The following is a 15,237-nucleotide window of genomic DNA, read 5'->3' on the forward strand; positions in this document are numbered from 1 at the left end:
CTTATAACCCAGTAGTATAACCTAGGTGTACACTCTAGGGAACAAGAGTGAACAAAAGGCACGTGCACGATAGTTAGAGGGCATTATTTGTTAATATCCCCTGTAGTGTATGTGTGTGTATATGTTAGTCTCTCAGTTGTGTTCGACTCTTTGCGACCCCATGGACAGTAGCCCACCAGCCTCTTCTGTCCATAGGGTTTCCCAGGTAAGAATACTAGAGTGGGTTGCCATTTCCTTCTCTAGGGATCTTCCCGACCCAGAGATTGAGCCCCAATCTCCTGCATTGAAGGTAGATGCTTTACTCTTCGAGCCACCATGGAAAATGGGCCCCAACAATCCCTGCCTCCAGATATTCATGGTCTTGTGTAACCCTCTCATTTTGAGTTTGGGCTGGAACTAGTGACTCACTTTTAATGAAAAGAAGCTGGCAAAAATGATGAGATGTCACTTTTGAATTTAGATTACAAAAAGACTGTCTTTTGTCTTTGTCTCTGGAAGCCTTCACACTGGTGGAAGCAAGCTGCCATGGTATGACTAGGTCTTATGCAGAGGCCCATGTGGCAGAGAACTGATGTGTCCAACCAAAGCCAGTGAGGCCAAGAGGTCTGCCGACACTCATATTAGGTGAGCTTGAAAGGGATTTCCTTCAGCCAGCTTTGAGATGACCATAGCCGCAGCCAATACCTTGCTTATAGCCAGTGAGAGACAGTGAGTCAGACTCCCAGCAAAGCTCCTGCTGAATTCTTGACCTATTGAAACTATGAGATATAGCCTTTCTGTTGGTTTGTTTTGCTGTTTTAAGCTGCTAAGTGTTGGTGTAATTTGTTACATAGCAATAGATAGTATTAATAATACAAATCCCAAATGAGCAACAACCAATAAATGTAGAATGGATAAATTAAAGTACTTTGTTGTTCATTTGCCAAGTTGTGTCCAACTCTTTGCAACCCCATGGACTGTAGCATGCCAGGCTTCCCTGTCCTTCACTATCTCCCAGAGTTTGCTCAAATTCATGTCCATTGAGCTGGTGATGCTACTCAAACTATAAGCAGTGAAAATGAAGAAATCATCACCATGGGTGAACCTCAAAAACCCAAGAATACATATAGTATAATGCCATTAATATGAAAGTAAAAAATAGGGAAAGCCAACACATATATATGGTTTTGGAATATATTAGACACTTCCCTTGTGGCTCAGCGGTAAAGATCTTCCTGTCAATGCAGGAGATCCGGGTTTGATCCTTGAGTTGGGAAGATCCCATGGAGAAGGAAATGGCAACCCATTCCAGTCTTCTTGCCTGGGAAATCCCATGAACATAAGAGCCTGGTGGGGTACAGTCCATGCGAAAGAGTCGGACACAACTTAAGTGACTAAAAAACAATAAAGGAAAGCAAGGACATGATTAATACAAAAGTCAGGATAGATAGTATATCTCAGGGAAGAGAGAAGGATGGGCATGACCGAGGTTACAGAGGAGCTTCTAAGGTACAGATATGTGACCTAGGAGAAGGTCAGGCATTCACTTTGTATGTTTTATATACCCTTTATTTGGAGAAGGAAATGGCGACCCACTCCAATATTCTTGCCTGAAGAATCCCATGGACAGAGGAACTTGAAGGGCTACAGTCCATGGGGTCGCAAAGAGTTGGGCATGACTGAAGCGACTTAGCGCGCAAGCATACCTTTTATTAACGTTTAAAAAAATCAAACCGAAGAAAAAAAGAAAGCAAAGTATTGAAGTTAAGTCAGTTCACAAATAAACATTTTGAGGAATGGAAGGATGGATGGGTGGACGGTCAGCTAGACAGATTCATTCTGCCCTTTTATGTCTAGTTGAACTGGCACTTCTTCCAAGAAGTTTCCAAGATCATCTGATTCATAAATCTTTTTTTCCTATACGAAAGGACTCGCCATTGCAGAATGAGCCAACTCAGTGGCCAGCTGGGGAATGTTTACCTGGGAACTGTTGAACTCAGCACTGACTGCCTCAGGCCAAACGCATAGCAGACTAAGCTGTCCACCCGATTCCCCGCACCCACGCTCTGGCACCTCGCCCTTTCCTCCAGTGCCGCAGACACCCTCAGCGCCGGATGGCGCCTACAGCACTTGGGGAGGAGAGGACTTTCACCTTGGGTTTCTGCAGAAGCCAGCTACCCCCAAAGAATTCAAGAGCAAGTCCCCAGGAGGTGAAATGCATCGCCTCCAAGGTTCCTTTCGGTTCAGACCTCCATGGCTCCCTGCGGGAGCTCAAAAAAAAACAAGAAAAATAAGGGGTCCCTCATCTCCAGAGAAGCAAGGGTGAAGAACAATGCAGCAAGAAGGGAACTGAGATGGAGCCGCTAGGATTCACCATGGAAGGGGCCGAGAGGTAAACAGCAAGCAACCCCCGGTGAACTCGTCCGCTGCCCTCCCCTCGGGGACCGCAGAGGCCCCACGGCAGTCCCCACGCCTCCCGGACCCAAACGCACGTCCCGGGCATCCCCCACATCGCCCCGTCTCCCCGCGCGGCCACCCGCGCTGTGGCCTATGTCACCGCCGGGCCTCTCTTGTCCAGAACCCATCGCGGGCCCATACTCACCCTTAGCCCCGCTATTCCTTGCAGCGCGGGTTGGCGGCAGAGGGCACCGGCTAGGAGGGGGAGGCCGCAGTTCCCAGGGTGCAAGAGCGCCTCAGGCGAAAAGGGACTGGGCGGCTGACAGAGTCCAGGGACGAGGAAAGGACAGGGAGGGACGAAAAGGGGGCCGTCCCGGGATCTGATTGGCGGCCGCGGTGGTGGGGGCGGAGCCTGGCCCACCGCCCCGAATCGCAGAGGTCCCGCTTTGTGTCAGTTTCTGCAGGAAGATGCAGCTTCACATGCAGGATGGAGATCCCAGCCCCCCGCCCTGGGAGTGCAGCAGGGCAATTTGCTGTAAATCCGTCAGACTATGAACTAGTGAGCTGTTGAGAATGATAATGTATTTTCATAGAGCATAATGCACAATTATTTACAAGGACAAGTTAATTCTATGAGTCCTAGGCATAGTTTTAATTAAAAGAATAAAGTTGCATTAAAATGGAGAGTATAGTTACATTCTTCCATAAGAAGAAATCAATCTCACGTTGCTTTTATGGACAGAAGGGATAAGAATGAGGAAGTTGGCTATTGATACTTATCTTCATAACCACTGGATTGTTTTAAAATATCACGTGTTGTCTTATAAAGCAAATAAAAGGGAAGGTATGAAACATTTTTGCTAACCAACGGATAGGTGACAGATACTGGGCATGAGGGAGAGAAAGAAAGACGTGGCTGTTAAAAAACCTGGACTCTGAAGTGCCTGCCTCATCTTCTACTTACTAGCCGGATGTGCATTCCATTCCTATGGATGCCCTAACAAGTGACCACAAACTCAGTGCCTTGAAACAACACATTTGTTATCTTGCAGCTCTGTAGGTCAGAAGTCCAGAGAGTGAGTGAGCATTTCACTAAGGTAAATCAAGGTGTAGGCAGGGCTCATTGTTCCTTCTGGAGCCTCTAGCCGAGTATCCATTTCCTCGCCTTTTCCAGCTTTGAGAGGGTGCCCAAATTCTCTGGCTTGGGGCCCCTGGCTCCATCAGCTAACAATCTCATCCCTTGGATATCTGTTTCTGTCTCACATCCCCTTCTCTGCTTCTCCTCTTCCATTTATTTTTGAGCGAGTTTGACCTGCTAGTTCCTTTGTGCCCTGGATCCAATACGCCTCCTTCAATTATAAATTCTACTGCCCTTTTTATGCTCATTTCCCTTCAGTCTTTCTGTTCATCTCCCTTTTGCATTGTTCATCTTTGTCCCCCAGATAATTTGATTTTTTATGTAGGAAGTGTTGTTGGTAGAACATGTTATCAAAACACTTGCCTTGTTCTCTTACTTCCACTCAAAAGTCTGCTGCTACTCAGAGCTCAGAGTTGTTGACATACATGTGACATGTGTGAGAAAGGACGTCCTAAACTCCTAGGGGCTGTCAGTATAAGATCCCAGTCTGCGTGAGCTCCCCTCGCCCTCCTTTCCTCCCCAGGCCCAGAGCCAGTCAGCATAAAGCATGCTGGTGACCTTAGAGGAGGAGGGGTGAGGGGCCCGGGGTGAGGAGTAGCAGCAGGGGGAGGAGAGGAGCTGAGCAGAACAGCCGGGTCCCCATTGGCCGGGAATTTGCTGGCTGAAGTCTGTGTAGTCCGCTTGTGTTTGCAGGCTGGAGGAGGTTCGCAGGCTTCCCAGGCCTTGTTTCCTGCCAGCCCCCAAAACACACACACACACACACGCACACACACCCACACACACACACACACCCACACACACACACACACACACCCTACACACACACACACACACACACACACACACACACACACACACACACACACACACACACACCCACACACACACACACACACACACACACACACACACACACACACACACACCCTAAAGCCTGGAGGGCCAGTGATCTTGGCCTCAGGGATTTTGTACTGAAACCCTGTGGTCATACTGTGTCCCCACCCATGCTCACCCTTTCTGTTGTCTGTGTCTCAGTATTCCTTTTATATATCTTAGCTCTGAAACTCTGACCAATTGCACAGCAAAAACAACCCCAACGGAAAATGGTGGACTCTGCAGGTGTGTCTGGGGAGAGTATGTGTGAGCAGACATGTTGTCTGTGTGCTGTCCGTTTTTGGGAGGAGGAGGGATATGGCAAGAGAGAAATGCAGCTGTCTTGGCAGAGAGAATGAGAGAGAAAGCTCAAGGCCAAGTCTGCAATCTCTCAACACCCATCTGCATCCACCAGGTCCCCTAGCTGCCCCGCCTCTCAACTGCACATACCTGCCCAGACATTGCCTTTTCCTTTTACCCTCAAAGGACTCTGTAGTCAGAAACTACCTCTTTGGGCCTGGGTGGCAGGTTGTTCACTTCTGGAAACCTCTGAGAAGTCATCCCCCCTTGTCTGCCCTTCAACGCCAGAGCAGGCTTTGGCAGGGAAGTGCCACAGTCTTGCCTGTTTCCAGTAAAGGAGGCAAAGGAGAAGGGAGCAGAGGTTGTGAATGCAAACACAAAGGTTGACCCTGTCCTGTGTCAGGGGAATTCTTCCTGCCTTCAAACTGGGACGTGTGGCTTTTTGTCCTGCCTGTAAACTCCAGTTGAAACGTGGGCTCTTCCTCAGTGTTGTGCCTGTTGACTTTCAAACTGGAATTAACCATTAACTCTCCTGGCCTCCAGCTTCCAGACTCACCCTGAAGATTTTTAGGATCGCCAGCCTCCATAATTGTGGGAGCAATTCCTAACATTAAATAACTCTTCATCTATGTATCTGTATGTGTCTATCTATCCATCTATCCATCCATTCATCTGTCTATCCTATTGGTTTTGTTTCTCTGGAGAGCTCTAACACAGCCCCACCCTCCCCTGAGTTACTCATTTGGAACTTGCTGTCCAGCACTATGTACCCCCCTCAACTGCTTCCAGCTTCCACATGGCTCTGTTGCTGAAACTCCTGAATACAAGCCCCTCACAAGGGCTTCTCTTTATAGAAGTGAAGAATGAACTCAAGACAGGTCTTACTCCCTGTGTTTCCTTGTGCTGTTTTCCCCTTCACCACCCCTTAGAGATCTATGTTGTGTAGCAGAAGGGGAGATTTCAGTACACTGATTGTAACTCTTCACTCTAGTCTGGGATAAAACTCATAAATAAATCTACTCCTGGAGAGTCTTTATGGTTGCTTCCTTCTCTCCCCATTTTCTTCCTCATCTCCTCATATGACCCTCCCTATGAACTTTTATAGGGACTGAAATAGATGTTTAAAATGGAATTATTACAAACACCACTGAAGAAAGAATTTAAAGCTTATGTTTGGGATATTTTGTGGTTTGAAATCAAGTTGTCTCAGTCTTAAGTAACAACTTCACTGAGAAATAAATATAATTAAATTAGGAACAGTGGGAGGATGGGAGAAAGCTGGAGGAAAACTGATTAAACTGGAGAATGTTTTTTAAAAAGAAATATTAAGTGCCATCTCTTTTTTAGGATAATAACTTCCTTATTTTTATGAAAGCAATGCATTGCATAAAGAGATAGGCATAAAGGAAAAATAATAAAGAGGATCATATTATACACAGTATTTTTAATATAAAAGACATCGGTCTTAGATAGTTTGGGCTGCTATAACAAAGATGGGCTGGATGAATTAAGCAAGATATTTATTTCTGGGAAAGAATGAAGGCAGAAGGAGAAGAAGGTAGCTGAGGATGAGATGGTTAGATAGCATCACCAACTCAATGGATGTGAATCTGAGCAAACTCTGGGAGACAGTGAAGGACAGGGAAGCCTGAAGTGCTGCAGTCCACCAGGTTGCAAAGAGTTGGATACAACTTACCAACTGAATGACAACAATTTCTCATAGTACTAGAGGCTGGGCAATCTGAGCTCAAGTTGCCAGTAGATTTGGTGTCAGGTGATAACCCTCATCCTGGTTCACAGTGTCTTCTTAATGTCCTCACATGGCAGAGAAAGCTCAGATTTCTTCATCCCCTTCCTAGGGCAGTAATCCCATTCTTGAGGGCTCTACCCTCATGACCTAATGACCTCCCAAAGCCCCCACCTCCTAATACCTTCACATTAGGGTTTCAACATATGAATTCTGGTGGACACAAACATTCATTCCCTAATAGTATTATTTTTAACCTAAACTGAATTCAACAAAGAAGCTGAAGAACTGCTCAGGTAAACGTTTCACCACAAGAAGAACATCTGAATATTGCTAAGTGTTCTGTGCCAGGGTTTCCCCCACTGGGCCCAGCGTGTCCTGTCTTCAGAGCATGATACGTGTGAACCCTGGAAGGCCTTGAGGGCTGCAGGTTTCCTTTGCCAAGACCATGGTGGAGGTAGAGAGAAGTTTCTGCCTCTCAGATTGTACTCTGACTTTTTCCCAGGCTACCCCCATGTCATTCCACAGACTAGATAATATCAGAACTAGATAATATCAGTGAGAATACTTAGCATTTGGGACACTCACCTTCTTCCCTTAGTACAATTTCTCAATGATGGGGTTGTTGGAAACGTGAGTGAGAGTGGTGTTTAAGCATCATTCCAGGATGAGTCAGAATCTAATTTTTTATAGAGGCAGGATCTAGAACCTGGCTTCAAATACCCATTTTTATGTAAGACGTGACTTGAAGAGAGCTTGGTATATAGCAAGGGCCATGCATTTATTATTAAATTATGTTCACTATCAGAAGTTTATGAAATGAGGTTGTGCCCCATTCCTTCCTTGCTGTATGTTAAGAAATATTTCTTTTGTTCTGTTACACCTTTCTTTAAGTTAATTTCATTAGATATTGATGGAAGGGAATTTTGGGACCTGGTCTGCTTCTGCCATTTTTACTTGGAAATTCCTCCAGTCACCATCTAACAGAAGTGAACATTTATGTGAATCAGCATATTTCTGGAAAACATCTGTTTTCTTTTATAATTCTCAAGTGACCACATTTTTTACTTTAACTTTAAAAAGTCTTATGAGTCATTTTTCTCCTAGTCACTCAAATATATAGTCTGCATTCTTTTTTCTCTTGCTGTCTCTCTCTCTCTCTAAATCGCATTTGGAAATTCAAGTAAAGTAGTTTGGAGAAAGAAAAAATGACCTAGCATCCTTCTAAGGGAAGAGAAGCGACCTATTTTAAAGCAGGATCAAAAAAAAGGTGACACTCTTTTGGCCAGTGTTCAGGCTGGGACATTTCCTGGCTTGTAGAAGTTATTGATGATGGTTCTACCAGAGGCTGGGAGCGTGGGAACCTCCAGGTCCACTCAGTTTCTTCTGGCTAGCTTTCTGCCAGGTCCCCATTCCCTCAGATTCAAGGCCTAGATTTCAGGCATGTAACCCTGGGCACGGACTAATGCTAAAGCTGAAATTCTAGTGCTTTGGCCACCAGATGCGAAGAGCCAACTCATTGGAAAAGACCCTGATGCTGGAAAGATAAAGCAGAGGAGAAGGGGGTGGCAAGAGGATGAGATGGTGAGATACCGTCACTGATTCAACGGACATGAGTTTGAGCAAACTCTGGGAGATAGTGAAGGACAGAGGAGCCTAGTGTGCTGCAGCTCATGGGGTTGCAAAGAGTCAGATACGACTTAGTGACTGAACAGAAACAACAAATACTAAAATATATAAAATCCGGAATGAGGGAGGCATCTTACTCAATTTCTTCTGTTTTTTCTAATTGATCCAGTAGATTTCCAGATTTTAACTTCTTACGTTTGTGGAATGTATGTCCTTTGTTATAGTAAATTCTATTTTCAATAAGCTGTTATACATTTATTAAGCTGTTTATATTTATTTAAAATGAAACTTTTATTTCTGGTATACCTATTAAAATGTGTGGGACAGAGTTCTGTGCAATAACAATTGAGGACAAACTGGTCTATGGATTGCTTTTCTTGTTTTAAGTTTGTCAAGTTTAGTACTAGAGCTGTGTTAACTTTCTAGAATCTGGACATGAATAAAACTTTGTCAATATTTTGGTTTATTATATTAAAATAACATATGTTTCATGATTATAAAACTATCCTGTTCATTACAGAAAATTGGGAAAATATAAAAAATCAGAGAACAAAAATATTTAAGTCACCTAAATATATTCCTAATACTAAAGATAACTGTGGTTAACATTCTAATCACTTTTCATTTTTCCATATCTATATAGGTATCTTTCTTGGACTTATATATGTTCAGATACTTATGAAACAAATTCTTGTGTGTCTTGTATGCAGTTCTATATTCTGTTCTTTTCACCACAATTTCCCCATGACATTTCCCCATGACATTAAACGTTCTTTAAATATATTTTTGATAACTGTATAACAGTTCAGCCACTGAAATTATACTTAGTTATTTTCCATTTTGAAACTAGGTTATTCCAGAAATTTGCTAGTCAAAATAATCTTGTTAAAAGCATCTGTTTTACTTACATCTTGATCTGCATTTCTGATTATAGGATGGATTCCTTGAAGCAGAAGTAAGGAGCCAAAAGACATAGCATTTAGAAGGTTTTTGATACATAGTGCCAATTTATCCTCTAGAAATATTTTATATATTTATACTCTCAACAACCCAATATAAATGTATTCTTCTGGACTTCCAGTGGACTATCTTCTTTTCTAAACCTTATATAAGCTTTCCACATATTAACTGAGATCCCTTTTGGTACATGTAGAAACATGTGTGGCCTAATGGGCTTTCCTTTCCTTTTTTTTTCTTCTGAGTCCAACACATATAGAGCCTAAAATGAGAGAAAGGCGCATTTTCTAATACCATGTATGGCGAGGTTATGAAGATTTACTAGCTTAAAATCAGATTTGCAGCTCATATATTGGGTTAACCAAAAGGTTCGCTGGGTTTTAAGTAAAAATAAAAGACACATTTTTCATTTTAACCAAGACCATTATTGAACAAGTATTCCTTAACTAAACCCAATACCTGCTGCACAAGGCTCCAGATGGCAGCGCCAGTCAAGGCAGTCTCTCCACACGGCCCCTGGCGCCATCTTGGACTGCAATGTTGTGAGCAGCCTCTTTGCACACGGTCCCCAGCTGCCATCTTGGATTGCAGTGCCGTGTGAAGTGCTTCTGCACACAGCCACAGAGCTGAGCTGATGGCGGCAGCCGTTCCACACCAGGAACTCTGGTCTGAAGAGCTGAGTGCAAGAGCTCTACCTGTGGCCCCCTGTGAGCCTGTGAAACTGGACTAAGCACAAAGGGGAAAAAAAGGTTAGGGTTTATCTTATTACCCAGATTCTATTTTTTTGCCTGAAAATTGTTAATGGGCTGCACCAGTGGCCCTTGTGGGGCAGAACAGTGGTTAAAAATGGCCCAGATACTTCAAGGGGGTGTTTGTGAGGCTGTGCAGTGAGCTGTGGCAGGGGCTGTGGCCACCGCCTCTGTCTCCCCAGAGAGGCTCTGTGGAAGCAAAGTCGGCTTATGGGGCTTTGGATTCGGACCTCAGTTTTCTCAGAGGAGAGGGTGCCGAGGGCAGGTCCCCGGGAGCAGATCTGCCTTTTGTTTGCTCCGCTGCCAGGATCCTGGTAGGAGGATGAAGTCCATGGAGAGTGCAGCCACACACTGGTATTAATATTTTCTGTGTCTAATGTGTCCTGTTCCTGCTTCTGCTCTGTTCTGCCATGAGATCTTGGCTTTGTGTCTCCCAGTCCTCCAGTTGGGTTGCAAATGATGGTCACTCTGTGTGTGTGTGTGTGTGTGTGTGTGTGTGTGTGTGTGTCAGACGTGTGTGTGTGTGTGTGTGTGTGTGTCAGACTCTGCCACCCCATGGACTGGTCTTCTGCCTAACGCAGGGATTTGTCCAGAGAAGGCATCAAAGTTTACTCAGCCGTGTCTGTGTGCTTGTTTAGTCACTCAGTCCTGTCAGACTCTGCCACCCCATGGACTGTCAGACTCTGCCACCCCATGGACTGTAGCCCTCTAGGCTGTGTGTGTGTGTGTGTGTGTGTGTGTGTTTAGTCACTCAGTCCTGTCAGACTCTTTGCCACCCCATGGACTGTAGCCCTCTAGGCTCCTCTGTCCATGGGATTTTTCAGGCAAGAATACTGGAGTGGGATGCCGTTTCCTCCTCCAGGGGATCTTCACTACCCAGGGATTGAACCCACCACGTCTCTTGTGTCGCCTGCATTGGGAGGTGAATTCTCGACCGCTAGCACCACTTGGGGAGCACACTCAGTCCTTAACTTGTCTTTTCCTTCCTGGTGAGGGTTTTTTGGGTTCCTTCTTCCGTTGTCACCTTTCCAGATTAGGATACAACCCCTCCCTCACTGTCATTTTGCAAGTCTCAGAACTAGAAAGAAAACCAGTAGGAAAATCAGAAAATGGCATTAACCTGTACAGAAATGCCCTTGCTTTTCAGGGAGTTGAGGGTTTGACAAGAACCATGGATACTCACATGCAGTGGCAGTGACCAAATGTCCTAATTTTATTGGATTAATTCTAACTTCCTTCTGCCCTTGATCCTCCCCCTACCCCCAAACTTTATTCCGAGACTCTAGACAGGTCTCTTGAGCTCTCTTGGCTTCTAGTGGGGATAATGAGATCTTACCTGAAGTCAGGGGCAGGACCATGGTCTCTGAAGGCCCCTCAGTACTAAGATCTACAATTCTATGAATACTCCTTAAATTCCCAGAAACAAAGTCACAATCCAACAGAATTTCAGTATTCCCACTCTCCACCGAAGTGTTCTGAGATAAGAAATGCTAAAGAAATGAGACGGTATATAAGTCAGAATACAGATCTCTAAAATAGGAAGGACTGAGAAAATGTATATGCAGATTTCTGACTATCAGTGAATGGGCAAAAAATTCGAATGATGAAATGAAATTATATTGAATTTTCTGTATTTTTCTTTCCTTTTTTTCTTGATACACAGACCTAAAAATGTGGTCTGATTCAGCCAAGGCGCAGACAGGAGGCATTTAGAGTCAAACACAACTGAATGACTTGCTGGCATAACCAGCCTGGAAGCCATTTGGGGTTCTTTTTGCTAATGTATAATTGAAGTGGAAGAGGAGGAAGCCAAAGCCAGGGAGAAATATGAGACTCAGGATAGAATGGCTGAGGCTGCATCTTGGACCCAAGGTGACGTTTCAGAGTATGATGTCAGCTTGTCTGAAGCTGACAGACTGGCAGGTTGAACTGATGGTGGCTCTCTGCTTCTAAAGGCAGAGAGGACTGAGACAGCAAGACACACCACTTGGACCAGGAGAGGATGCAGGTAGAGAGGACATCTCAACTTTTATTATCCATGAAGACTGGATGGGTATGAGATCACAGACTTTACTCTCCTGGGCAGAATTCGAAGGAAGCTAAACAAAGTGTCTTAACAGTCCATTGGATGATTTTGCTAAATAAAGTTTGTTGTTGTTCAGTTGCTCAGTTGTGTCCGACTCTTTACCCCCTGGACTGTAGCACACCAGGTATACCTGTCCTTCACTATCTCCCGGAGTTTGCTCAAACTCATGTCTGTTGAGTCGGTGATGCCATCCAACCACCTCATCCTCTGTTGCTCCCTTTTCTTCCTGCCCTTAGTCTTTCCAGCATCAGGCTCTTTTCCAATGAGTCGGCTCTTCACCTCAGTTAGCCAGAGTGTTGGAGCTTCCTTCAGCTTCAGCTTCAGTCCTTCCAATGAATATTCAGGGTTAATTTCCTTTAGGATTGACTAGTTTGATCTCCTTGCAGTTCAAGCCACTCTCCAGAGCCATTCTCTTCTCCAGGGGTTCTTCCCAACTCAGGGATTGAACCTGGGTCTCCTGCATTGCAGGCAGATTCTTTACTGTCTGAGCCACCAGGGCAGCCCAAATAGAGGCTGGACATTTGAATGAGAGTCCTACCCAATTCATTATTGATCAGCCAACCTTCCTTGACCCTTTGGGATTCCATTATCTCCTCTGAAGGATATGGCAGTACCTACTTTTTTAAGTGAGATTATTACCTGGAATATGTGGCTAGAAATGGTTTTGCATGCATCTTGATGACAAAATGAAATGCATCTCTGTCTCTCTGTGTAAATCTACCTGTATTAGGTCCTATAAAGCTCTTGGTTGTTATAAGAAAATAAGGGAGTTTCTGAGTTTTTCTTGTTAAGAACACTTGCTTCATTTATGATCAATTTATTCTCCATACCTTGACTTAAATTTTATTCTATATAAACAAAAACTTCATTTCAATTAAAATTTCTATTGAAAGTTAAATTTCAGGGCAATATCTCTGAAGAAAAATGTAACTACAATTAGACTTCTAAGTTAAATTTAAAATTCAACTTCTCATGTTACTGTATATGTGAAAAACTCAACAAAGATGGCAAGGTGATTAAGGCCTATATTTCAGATGGGTGAATTTACACTCCTCTGCTTAGAAGATGATAGTAGAAGATGGTAGTTTCTTTTGATATTGGGTCCTTTAAAATTTGAAAAAAAAACAACTATCATTTTATTAGAAATATAAAGGAATATGTAAAATGGTACCCTGCATTGCTTTTAATTGTCATTATCCCTTTAGACTTCTTCAGTCTAGAAGAGTTCTTCAGTCTCTCACATTATGACCTTGAAACTTTTGAAGACTATACCAGGAATTTTATATATCTTCAATTTGCTTTTCTCTGCTATTTCTTTGTGATAGTTTCAGGTGATACATTTTGGCAGGAGTATCACAGAAGTGATACTGCTCTTCATTCTATTGGATGTTCCATGATTTCAATTTTTCCTTTTACTAATGATGTTTATGTTTATTACTTGATTAAGGTGATGTCTGCTAAGCAATTGAGAAGTTGTTTCTTTAGCAAAAATCCATTTGGTTCTCTTACGATACCATCCTCCAATGCTATTTTAATTTAGTGCACTCCACCTTATAACCCCACAAACATTGTTTCCAAATATGGTGGCAATGACATATCTAAGGTCACTGACCTAGCTCTGTTTGTATTTACACAGTTTTGAGGTCCTGTTAGCTTTCTTTATTTGATTATTAAGAACACTTTTCTTTCCTTTTTTTTCTTGATACACAGTATCACTTCTCTTTAACTTATATGTAGGAACATTGTACATTGGTTTCCAGTATCTCACTTTGAACATACACATTAAGGTACAGAAAGTATATTTCTTCAAGTTTACACTACCCATTATAGGGAAGACTAATTAGAAAAATCCTTTCAGTCTTTATAAAAACAAAATAAAATTTATGTATTAGAACTATTTGTCTAAAATAGGTTGTTGGGAAATCATATATAAAATGCAATTTTAATTCTTAAAAGAGATGAAGAAGTTGATGGGAGAGTAGGAAGAAAGTGGGATGGCCAAAGTAGACAAGGAGGGAAAGCTGTGTTCACATCTGCCATCATGAGTGGAGACTGCGCCTGGGTCTGGATGCCATGTGTATGAGTGCTGGGTGGTGATCACCATCTCCAGTCCCTCCAACAGGTATAACCAGGGGGTGAGAGTACTCAGCTCCAGACGTTGTGAAGTAGAAAGAGCAGATAGAAGGTAGTGAACTTGGAAACTCCTGCCTGTACCCTGCCCTTAATACTGATGTGATGCTGTCCTTTTTCTTCTCTGGACGTCAGTTTTCATGCTGTGGAGGAAAAAGGGAATATTTCAGGACTGCAGGATGCTGAGATGAGAAATAACGCACAAGAGTAACACAAAGGGAGTAAAACAGAAACAGATAATCAAGAAAACTTTTGCCTGCTTTGGGCTCACAGCGTCTTTAACCCATGGACACACCTTCCCGCGTCCCCCACATTCACAAAGATCTGATTCCAACCACAAAAGTTCTCTGTCTGCCTTACTCCCCACCCCCACCTAAGAAATGTCCATCTGTCCTCTCATTCTTGACAGCTGTGAAGCAACTTCAGTCTGTGCTTCTGTTCCTGCTCAGAATGTGCTTAGAAGGAGATTCATTGTCAGAGAAGCAATGAGGAGACAGATAATAAGTGTGGGGTTTAAAAAGTAGGAAAAGAGAGTTAAAAAGGAGAATTATTGCCCATAGAAACCTGTTTCATTCCTGTCGGGCTTCACTGAGGCCTGAGGAGCTGGTGCTTTGCTGTAGAGACACTTCTGATTCAAGAAGATTTATAGACGCACCTCATGAGGCCCTTATGCTTTAAAAACTCAGAGCTGGGTGAAAAGAAATTACATGACTATTAAAAAACATTTTAATCTTGTTAAAATGTGTTTTTCTTTCTTTTAAAGGATCAAGTCTGACATAGCTTTCTCACTGAGGTACTGTAAGAGACAGTCTGCACAGTTGGAGGAGGTGAGTTTCAACAGGCTTTTGAAAATTATCACGAGGGGCTTTCAGGTAAAGGAGCATACAGGAGAAGGAAGAGGTTGTTTTGCACTAAAATACATAAGTTCAGTTCAGTTCAGTCGCTCAGTCGTGTCTGACTCTTCGCGACCCCATGAATCGCAGCACGCCAGGCCTCCCTGTCCATCACCAACTCCCGGAGTTTACCCAAACCCATGTCCATCGAGTCGGTGATGCCATCCAACCATCTCATCCTCTGTCCCCTTCTCCTCCTGCCCGCAATACTTCCCAGCATTAGGGTCTTTTCCAGTGAGTCAAGTCTTCGCATGAGGTGGCCAAAGTATTGGAGTTACAGCTTCAACATCAGTCCCTCCAGTGAACACCCAGGACTGATCTCCTTTAGGATGGACTGGTTGGATCTTCTTGCAGTCCAA

General features: G+C 43.6%; 4 protein-coding genes across 10 annotated transcripts in view; 3 read left to right on the top strand and 1 right to left on the bottom strand.

Annotated features, from left to right (window-relative positions):
* TCAF1 (TRPM8 channel associated factor 1) overlaps positions 1-9,636 on the bottom strand; it is a 55,670-nt gene extending 46,034 nt beyond the window's left edge. Inside the window, exon 1 of one of the 3 annotated variants that reach the window (XM_081534491.1) lies at positions 9,480-9,636. In XM_081534491.1, the coding sequence (XP_081390617.1) occupies positions 9,480-9,546 (67 nt within the window). In that variant the 5' untranslated portion in view covers positions 9,547-9,636. Of the gene's footprint in view, positions 1-2,581; positions 2,736-9,479 lie in introns of those variants that run through there. The other 2 variants (XM_081534495.1, XM_081534497.1) reach the window with 2 other exon arrangements.
* The window catches only part of LOC145523729 (olfactory receptor 2A14-like), a 350,514-nt gene that overhangs the window by 147,574 nt on the left and 187,703 nt on the right, over positions 1-15,237 (top strand). For 3 of the 4 annotated variants that reach the window (XM_081534513.1, XM_081534512.1, XM_081534514.1), the window contains one exon: positions 14,749-14,812. The gene's annotated coding sequence lies outside the window, so the exon portion shown is untranslated. Of the gene's footprint in view, positions 1-9,632; positions 9,770-14,748; positions 14,813-15,237 lie in introns of those variants that run through there. The other variant, XM_081534511.1, reaches the window with a different exon arrangement.
* The window catches only part of OR2A7 (olfactory receptor family 2 subfamily A member 7), a 343,842-nt gene continuing 338,237 nt past the window's right edge, over positions 9,633-15,237 (top strand). Inside the window, exons 1-2 of the mRNA XM_081531186.1 lie at positions 9,633-9,769; positions 14,749-14,812. The gene's annotated coding sequence lies outside the window, so the exon portion shown is untranslated. The remainder of the gene's footprint in view (positions 9,770-14,748; positions 14,813-15,237) is intronic.
* The window catches only part of LOC145523730 (olfactory receptor 2A12-like), a 231,101-nt gene continuing 225,496 nt past the window's right edge, over positions 9,633-15,237 (top strand). For both annotated transcript variants that reach the window (XM_081534515.1, XM_081534516.1), the window contains exons 1-2: positions 9,633-9,769; positions 14,749-14,812. The gene's annotated coding sequence lies outside the window, so the exon portion shown is untranslated. The remainder of the gene's footprint in view (positions 9,770-14,748; positions 14,813-15,237) is intronic.

This window comes from Giraffa tippelskirchi, chromosome 10 (assembly GCF_054371585.1).
Source record: "Giraffa tippelskirchi isolate mGirTip1 chromosome 10, T2T-mGirTip1v1.2.pri, whole genome shotgun sequence".
NCBI classification, from domain to species: domain Eukaryota; kingdom Metazoa; phylum Chordata; class Mammalia; order Artiodactyla; family Giraffidae; genus Giraffa; species Giraffa tippelskirchi.